Source organism: Asterias amurensis, chromosome 12 (genome assembly GCF_032118995.1).
Source record: "Asterias amurensis chromosome 12, ASM3211899v1".
NCBI lineage: Eukaryota > Metazoa > Echinodermata > Asteroidea > Forcipulatida > Asteriidae > Asterias > Asterias amurensis.
In genome coordinates, this window is record NC_092659.1 from 739,437 (window position 1) to 748,976 (window position 9,540).

The window sequence follows — 9,540 nt, forward strand, 5'->3', positions numbered from 1 at the left end:
ATAGGCTTCTGGGGGATCCCACATGATTAATCGACGAACCAAATTTAAAGTTAATACGGCAAGTTCTTTTTGAGTTGTTATTTGGACATCAGTTTGAAGCTCTTGAAACGACCCACATTCGATAAGATAACATAAAGTCAAATTGACTTTATGTTATCGAATGTGGGCCGTTTCTTGACTTTATGTTATCGAATGTGGGCCGTTTCAAGAGCTTCAAACTGGTGTAAAAGTTATCTCTAAAGGTGATTTACTTTTAGAGATATGATTGTCCAAACATAGCAGGTCATGCTTATTAGTCAAACGTTCGTTAAGCCGTATCTCCGGAAATAATGAACAGAATTACATAACATTTGGGATCGGGGCGTATTCCATGAAGTCCAATCAGCACACTGTGTTTCATTTTAATCCGTGACGGTTATGTCCAAAAGCGTGTCGCATTGACACGGAATGACCCGTGTAGGATTTGACTACATATCTCGGTGTGATTTGAATATAGGTGAAAGGTGATTATTAACGGGGAATTACCTATAAGCTCAACGGCTGATCTCGGCGTACCTCACAAGCATCGGAGTGTGACGTCAGATGTACAGCCAAATTGAACCTTTCATTGTTTAGTTTTAATAATAATCGTATATTTTTTAGTGATCATTTGCCAAAGGATACAAAGTGCCAGGTATTTCTACTGCAAGGTGAGTGGGATTAAGTCTGAACTACGAGACCTGCTCCTTATAGCACAATGTAATGGTTTATAACGTGCTGTGATGCAATATGCAAGTGTATTGTGTTCGCAAAACTCTTTTCCAGAAACGCATTCTGAAATGCAAATGGGGATTCATAAGTTATACAATAAATATATTTATTGGTTTAACAGTATATACAGTATATATGACTACTCAGATATTTACAAACATTTTTATGGTACAATTGCGATTTTATATTATTCAATTAAACTAATACAAAGGGTTGCTGTTAATGGGTCTTTTATTGTGCAACCTGTTGTCCGTTGGTGGTCTCTGTTTGCTTTTACAGTTTATGTTATCTACTACTCTCTTCTGAACTTTTCTTAAAAGCAAAAATAACATATAACAAAAATCCTCTAATTGGCTGTGATGCAAAAAATATTAATGTCTTGCGTGTGTGCGAGATACACTGTGACGCTTTCTTTCTTGCTTTTTTGAAAAACTACTTTAACAGAAAATGACACTGCAGTTGTTGTAGTCTTTAACATTTTGATAAACGAAATTTTGAGAAAGGAAGGAGGTTTTATAGGGAAAGAAACATTCCAATCTGAAAAACGTCTCTGCATGAACCCTTTTTCAGATTTTTGAATTCCAATAACGAGTTATTCTTTCTGCGCATACATAACCGCTCCAGGTTTCCAAAGTAGGCCTACAACCTTTTATATAAATTTTTCACAAGTTAACTCGATTTATACAACAAAATAAATGACAATTTGGGAGCTAAACATCTTCACCAGAAAATAAGCTGACATGCACAGGTCACAACGGAGAACAAACTCATGGAACAGCAGAGAATCAACACAACTCTACAGACCATTACCATGCTGCAGCCATCTTGAATTTCTCCCATTGGTATCAATGGTACCGAACCGAGGCTGGAAGAACAAAATAGTCTGGTTCCTATTTGCAAAATTATTACGAGCATTCATTGTTGTTATTGGGAACATAACCAAGATGGAGGCAACATAATAAAGGTCTATCAAAACAAACAGCCTCAGCAGGAGAAGCTATGACAGGAGATTTTGTCCCCTATTTGGCGAACTGTACAAGCTTCTTCAGCTTCTAGTTATAGCGCCCTCTGTTGAATCGTCTTCCTTCAGCCTAATATATAGGGACAGAATCTCCGGCGGGAAGGTTTCCCTAGGCCGACGGGTTCGAACCAGGGTCGCTTTGGTGAGAGGCGAGCACTTAAAAGCAGAGGACACTATTGGTAATTATTCAAAATAAATATTAGCATAAAACCTTGCTTGGTAACGAGTAATGGGGAGAGGTTGTTGAAACATTGTGAGAAACGGCTCCATCTGAAGTAATGTAGTTTTCGAGAAAGAATTAATTTTCCACGAATTTGATTTCGAGACCTCAGATTGAGAATTTGAGGTCTCGAAATCAAGCATTTGAAAGCGAAACCTTTGTGTGACAAGGGTGTTCTTCCTTTCAATATTATCTCGCGACTTCGACGACCGATTTAGCTCAATTGGTTACAGGTTTGTGATTTTATGCATATGTTGAGATACACCAAGTGAGAAGACTGGTCTTTGACAATATTATTACTAGTGTCCAGTGTCCATAACGAACAAGCCATCAACGCCATACAAATGTCAACAATGGGATTAAAACAATTGACCGGTTCAAAACATCAAAGTATGATCCCTTCACAAAGAGACAGTACTGTCAACACAAAACAATCTGAATGGCTCGAAAAAATCAAAGCTTTGCCTTCACATAATTACGATAAAGCAAAGTGTCACCACACAATTTTAAACAATTGGACGGTTCAACAAATCAAAGGACGTTGTTTTTTTGGTCAAAAAAAACATTTCACACGCACGGGGTCATGATGCCTCTTTTGTGGACGGCAAACATAATAAAATACTTGAATGGCCTTCTCATATTGCAAAACCCACCAGTGCCTGTTTCAATTAGTACACGGAGTAACCTTTAGCTAAACGCTTGATTGGGCTGTGTGTTCAAACAGGTTATGGACGTACACATAAAAGGGAACAATCATTAGTACTCTTACAACGGATGATTTTATAAATTAATTCAAATACAACGCGTACGTTTAGTTTATTGAACTTGTAGAAACTGGTGCACTTCCTATGCGACTTCCAGTACGACTTCCTGAGACTTCCTACCTAGAGCCTTTCAGCTTTAATGACTAACGTTCACAGCCTTAAACCACCATTAGTCATTTACATATTATTTCAATCACAACTGCCCTTGGGATCTTAGTGAACCCCATATCCTGACGTAACACGGAATATAAAAATCTTTCATAAATATTTATGCCGTTATCTTGAAAATAATAAGCCCACAACGGTCAATGGTTACAAAATGACGTATAAAGGACCATTTACTGGTGTAAACAAAGTCACGAAATTGATTTTTTTTTCAGCTTTACAACTGTTGTTACACTATGGAATACAATTAACACATTTTGTATACAACAGCAAACAGCGCTTCCAACATAACATGAACACTGCTTAGCCATCAAGCAAGTTCTAAATAACTTGTGACTAGTACATTATTAGGATTTAGCATTTTGTCATTGTTGGCCATTTTGCTAGTAAGAAATTTAAAATGTTGAAATTCAAATTTACATACGTAATATTTATAAAATTCAATCACGTGGCATCCATGTCCTCCTAAGTACGACACTGCTCTAGAATTGCAAAGGTCGTGGGTTTGAATCCCACCCGAGTCATATGCTTGTGATTGTTTCACAGAACCCGGGTAAGTACTGAGTATACAGTGCTAACATACAACAGTGTAAATGGGTAAAACCAAAGCTAATATACTCACTGTTATTTGATTCAATTGTACGTTTAATTGTCATTGTCAACATGAATAATAAAATCTACATTGGATCTGAATGATAAGCTGAAAGGCTGGTGCCGTTACTGGCCTAGTCAAAGGTTACCGGCTTAATTTGAATGAGACGCCTGCCATGTGTTTGTTTATTATGTAAGATTGGGGTTTTTCTTACATTTTCTCGTAATTATCAATCAGACAATTAAGCCCTTACCTTAAGGTTTTGAAATACTAGCTACATTTGTGAAAAAAACTCTCTGGTAATTGATGCCAAGTGTGATGGTTTGGCCTCAATGTTATTACAATTAGAAGTACCTTCATTATAAAGTCACGAAAACAACATCAGGATAGTTTTAGAATACAACATCTACCTGTCTACACCCAGATATCAGTTTTTTAGCAGCGGAACGGAATACTCGATTGCGGACGTAATACACAATCACGTTAAGCCAGCTGTTCGACAGTGAGGCACACGCTGCTGTTACAGTTAAGAACCTGGCAGCCTTGGTTAATGTTAGGTTCTCATAGATTACTATGGCGAAGAAAGGCATCCAAGCCAAAGCGTAAGTAAAGGTTATGATTCCGAAAGTTGTCGCTGCTTTGAGCTCAGGAAAGAACTTTCTTGTCCTCCCTTGGTCCATGCTTGGACCGTCTCTCTGGGGACTGGACCGTTGGGCAGACACCGCCGCCTGAGAGTCAATAAACTTGGCGTGTCGACGAGCGATCATGTAGATTCTAACATACATGAGGATAAGAACTGGAAATGGTGCAAAGACAAACAGAATCACACAAACTGTTCCCATGACGTCTGGATCTCCTGACATGGGGTCGAAGAAACAGGAATGGAGGTACTCATGATAATTAGCAATCCTTCCCGGGAGAAAACAGTTTGATAGTCCGAGGAACAGTCCAAGACCCCATACGCAGAGGACCGCGATACGGGCCCGACGGACCGTCACAAACAGTGGGTACCTCAGGGGTCGTGAGATGCAAATGTACCGCTCAAAGTTGATAAGGAGGAGTGAGAATAAGGATGTAGTTGCACAGATTTGATTACCGGACGCTGATATGGCGCAGAATACGTACCCGTAAGGCCAGCCATTGGTGATGACAGTGCCGAGAATCGGCGCGCTGACAAGGGTACCCATGAGGAGATCGGCCGCTGTCAGTGATATTAGTAGGATTCGGGTAACTTCGTTCATGTCCTTTGCGGTCCTTAACACGAGCAGACACAGAGAGTTCCCAGTTAGAATCAAAAGGGTGATGATTGTAAAGGCTGTACCTTCAACAACTCGTTTCCCAATATCCAAGTCTACCTCCCCAGTTGAGGAGTTGGTGTAATTCGTACCGTCAAACACGTCGGTGGTGTTCATCTTGTAACTAAATTGTTAGACCACTCATCCACCCAGGCAGAATTGTTTTTGAAGAATGAATGGACTGCGATGTGTACACGACGTGTCGTCACTGGTTGCTGCTGCACAACCACTCTGCATGGATGCGTCACTTGCTTAATGGAAAGTACAAAACAGTATTATGCTACTCGTACATCTGCGTTGACATTATTTGAAGGACATTTTTGTATTTATTTTTCCAATATTTTAATTTTGGTGGAAGTTAATGAATGGAAATTTGCATCGGCGTTTAAGTATATTGTTGCATATTCAGAACTTTCCCGAGCTCTGTTGTAGTCTGTTGGGATTTTTTTTTTTTTTTTTACGTATGTTGCGTGTAGCCCTATGAAATTACTTGACGTCTCACGACACGTCTCTAGGATAGAAGGCCGGTTTTATAGTCCGTCGCGCGACGGTCGCACGATGGAAATCTTGACGCACACTAATAAAAAGACAACCGGCCTTTACGACAATGAATGCAACTTCTCATATTATGCGGGCGCCGTCTTAAAGTATACCGAAATACTGGGAAACCGGGTACTGTTTAGAAATAAAGTCATGCTGCCAAAATGGACACCATGCTGTAGTTTAAATGTAACCTGTGCCTAGTTTGTGTTGTTGTGTAACCATTGCTTGAGCGTGCCGTAATGGTTGCCGGTATCAATTGTGTACGCCATGCAATACTGTCCGCTCCGGACACTTTTGCATATGCAACCGTCCGGTAGACATGTACATAACTGTACATGTATAATGTGCGCGCGTAAATGAATATTCACGTGTTTTATGATTGCGAATACACAACGGCCGAACATTTCCCTTGTCATTCATGACATGCACTTAACAAAATGGCGAACGTGTCCCGTCGACCAAGGGCGTTTAATTTACTGCAAGGACGGTTTTGCACGAGGGTGGACACAACTGCATATGCAAATGTGTCCGGGCGGACACAATTGCATTGTGCAGCAGCGTCCGGGCGGACACGATTGCATATGCAAAACCGCCCGGCGGACATTATTGCACATGCAATAATGTTGTCCGGGTAGTATTGCATAGAGGACATAATATGCAGCCGGCACCGGTGTTCTGAAAATCAACATGTGGGATAATGAGTCAAAGGAGGGCACTATCAGAAGTAGTTTGTACATAGATTGCCGTATGGGGAACAGAATCCCTAGTTCACATTATATCAGGTAACTGAATAGAGCGGGGTTTGAACCTGCGACCTCTGGATTGATGTGCCAGATCAATGTGTCAGCTCTTGCTACAACCAGAGCTGCTGCCCAGTCATGACAACTGGATGCAAATGCCTTTTTTATGTTACGTGTCCGCATCGTTTCACAAAAACAAATAAACTATAAATATTTGTTAGCCTTGCTGAAGATTCCAACACATAGGACTACCAGCACATTGAAGAAACGTAATCAAGCTCCCATAGTTATTGAGAAAGGTCCAGTGATTATTAGGTCCTTCAAAATGCTGCATTTTTATTGTTATGAGTGAAGGGTGAAGCTGTTGACCTCCATCATTAAATTACACAGTGTTTTTATGATGCAACACAAAATTGTACCCTTTTAAAAATCCACATTTTTGGCGAACAATGTCCGAACTGGCGGCTACGGATACAGAGCTGCAGCCTGGTCACCATGCGTCATTTTCTTCAGCTTCACCACGCATCTGGAACACTCTACAAGTTTATCTTAGACCTTGTCTTTGTACCACAAAATTTAAATTGCTTTTCAAAACTTGATGGAGGTAGAACTCGATCCTCTATGATCAGTCTAACAGTGTGTTGATCCATAACATACCGAGGTCTTAAACAAATTCAGATTAAAATTTCTCAATGCTTTATTTTTATTTGTTTATTTATATGCAAGTTCGCCCCAAACAAGGCCCACCTGAGGTAAGGGGCTACGAGAAGACATGATTAAAAATAAACATAACTCAGGAGAGCTGGGGCAGGAAATATATTCCTCTTGAAACAGTCCAGATTGTAGAATGGGGGAAACATCCACAATGCACAAGGAGTTCCAAAGCGATAAAAGCTGTTGGAATGACTTTTTGTTCTACATCTACATCTATTGATGGTTGATCCCCATTAAGGGCTTACCAATCATGTATAGGTCAACAAATTACAATCTCAGCGTGTAAACACTTACAATTGTTGCTGATCGTAAAATAGGAATTAAAATGGATACAAGTCCTTGAACTAACAAGAACGTAGGTGTGGAACCTGAAATTGTTTACATGTAAAGAACAAAAACAGGAAACTATTGTCATGACATGACACACAAGTTGCACACCCTTGACCGTTCAAATACGTATTCATATATGAACCGCATACGTCAACACAAATAATTGACAGGTTATACTTTGACCAACCGAGTTTGATGACGGTTTATCTCAAATACATGGTCCAAAATTGTCACCGTGGTCTTGCGGTAGGCCTTGCAATCACAGGGTTGTGGGTTTGAATCCCCCAGCTAACTGCTGATTTCACAATGACTAGAATAAGTATTGTCGTTTATATTTACTTAATCACATTTTCTTGGTTTATGCATTCATATTAAACCAATATTTGTAAAGAGGAATTGGCTGGATCCAGGATTTCCCAAACGGATGGGGTGACTTTGTAAGGGGTGACTTTGAACTGTTGTTATTTTTTTATGAGAGTATGGAAATATATGTATTCTTGAATTGAATTGAATTGAATTGAACGTGGATACTTTGTAAGGGTGACTTTGTTAAAGGAACACGTTGCCTTGGATCGGACGAGTTGGTCAAAACAAAAGCGTTTGTAACCGTTTTTTATATACTGCATATGGTTGGAAAGATGTTTTAAAAGTAGAATACAATGATCCACACAAGTTTGCCTCGAAATTGTGTGGTTTTCCTTCTACTGTGCGAACTAACACGGTCGGCCATTTATGGGAGTCAAAATTTTGACCCCCATAAATGGCCGACGTGTTAGTCGACGAGGTAAAAAGAAAACCACGCAATTTTGAGGCATGTTTGTGTGGATCATTGTATTCTACTTTTACAACATCTTTCTACCCATATGCATTTTATAAAAAACGGTTACAAACGCTTTTCAAAGACCAACTCGACCGATCCAAGGCAACGTGTTCCTTTAAGGGGTGACTTATAAGGAGGTGACAACAATGTCGCCCCTAGCAAAGTCGCCCACAAACAAAGTCGCCCTAGTCTTCATTGAGAAAGAGTGCTCTATTTTATAGTATATAAATGTATTTACTGCATTGTAAAAACCCTAAACAAGTTTTCTTTCTTCTATGGCCTACCTTTAAGACACGTGTGATGAGCACTACGCGTAAATCTTTTCAGAGCCACAATTACTGACTGCAACCTCGTCCTCAAGGTATTTAATTGTTAAACTCAAGGATGCAAAAGTCAACGGGTTTCATCCTCTAAACCACGCCTGTTATACTCGGCCGGTCCGAAATCATTACATGACTACTTTATATTGATCTATGTGCACTCGATGGTCTTATATGATTATAGAGTAGTTTAATTTATTGATCAATTTGAAGCACAAGGTCGTTGTGTATAAAATAAAAAGAGTAAATCACAAACAAACCAGAATATAATTTCAAAATCACTCAGTCACAGAGAAAAATAAACTCATAGATATCTCATAGTTATTATATAAACACTAGCCAACCCAGATTCAACCATGGCGCGAGTTTATACATCTGGGGCCGATTTCACGAAACTTAACGCAATTGCCGTAAGTCCACTTGCGCAACGTTTATGGCGTAAGTTGCGCCATAAACGTTGCGCAAGTGGACTTACGCAGCGTAAAGTTTCGAGAAATCGGCTGCAGGCCAATATCCTATATGCAATCATTTCTGCCTGTTTTCGCAATGAGCTTTGGTCAACTAGCCCGATACTTATTATGGCAACATAAGCAAGGTTGTAGCTACCACGGTCGGAGCCGGTCGGCTATCACCGGCCCCAGCTTTTGCCGACCGGGATCCAACAAAAAATATCAAACTCCGACCGGCATAAATTTATGTAAAACTGTTTTAAATGCCATTGAAATAAGTGAAAAATAAAGAAAACAATCATGTAAAACTCCTAATTAGATGTGTATTTTATTTCTGTAAAAACAATCAAAACAATTTTCTCTCCAAAACCGCGATCTTCTCCGTGATTGTTGCTTAAAAATAAGCCGCTTGAATGCTGCGAGTTCATGGAGTACTGAAGAAAGCACGCACAAACTCCAGCGTGCGTGTAGTATCCATGATGCACAAAACCACATGGTAATACTCACACGGTCACCCACTGGTTCATGCAGCATGCACAGCACATAACACACACAGTCCGAAGTCCATCTTAACCAAGATTCCGCACGCTGTGATTGGCCATTGATGGCTGTTAATAAATCCATATTCAAGATCTTCTCGGCTAGCCTTCTTCACAACACACGCTCACGAACGGAATAAAGAATTGGCGAACGTTGTGCATCACGCCTGCAGACTGTATGCACAATGCACAGCCTTGGAGGAATTCTAGTAACATGGACAACTTCTGCCAACAGAGGGCGTTGCGGGCCAAAGTTCATTGAATTATTTCTCAATGTG

General features: G+C 40.0%; 1 protein-coding gene across 1 annotated transcript; it reads right to left on the reverse strand.

Annotated features, from left to right (window-relative positions):
• Positions 1-1,317: 1,317 nt before the first annotated feature.
• On the reverse strand, positions 1,318-5,209 carry LOC139945118 (alpha-1A adrenergic receptor-like). The gene has a single exon (XM_071942387.1). The coding sequence runs from the start codon at positions 4,922-4,924 to the stop codon at positions 3,905-3,907; it is 1,020 nt and encodes a 339-aa protein (XP_071798488.1). The 5' UTR covers positions 4,925-5,209; the 3' UTR covers positions 1,318-3,904.
• Positions 5,210-9,540: the final 4,331 nt, after the last annotated feature.

Coding starts and splice junctions, on each gene's coding strand:
- LOC139945118 (XM_071942387.1), bottom strand. CDS start 4,924: ATGAACACCACCGACGTGTTTGACGGTACGAATTACACCAACTCCTCA.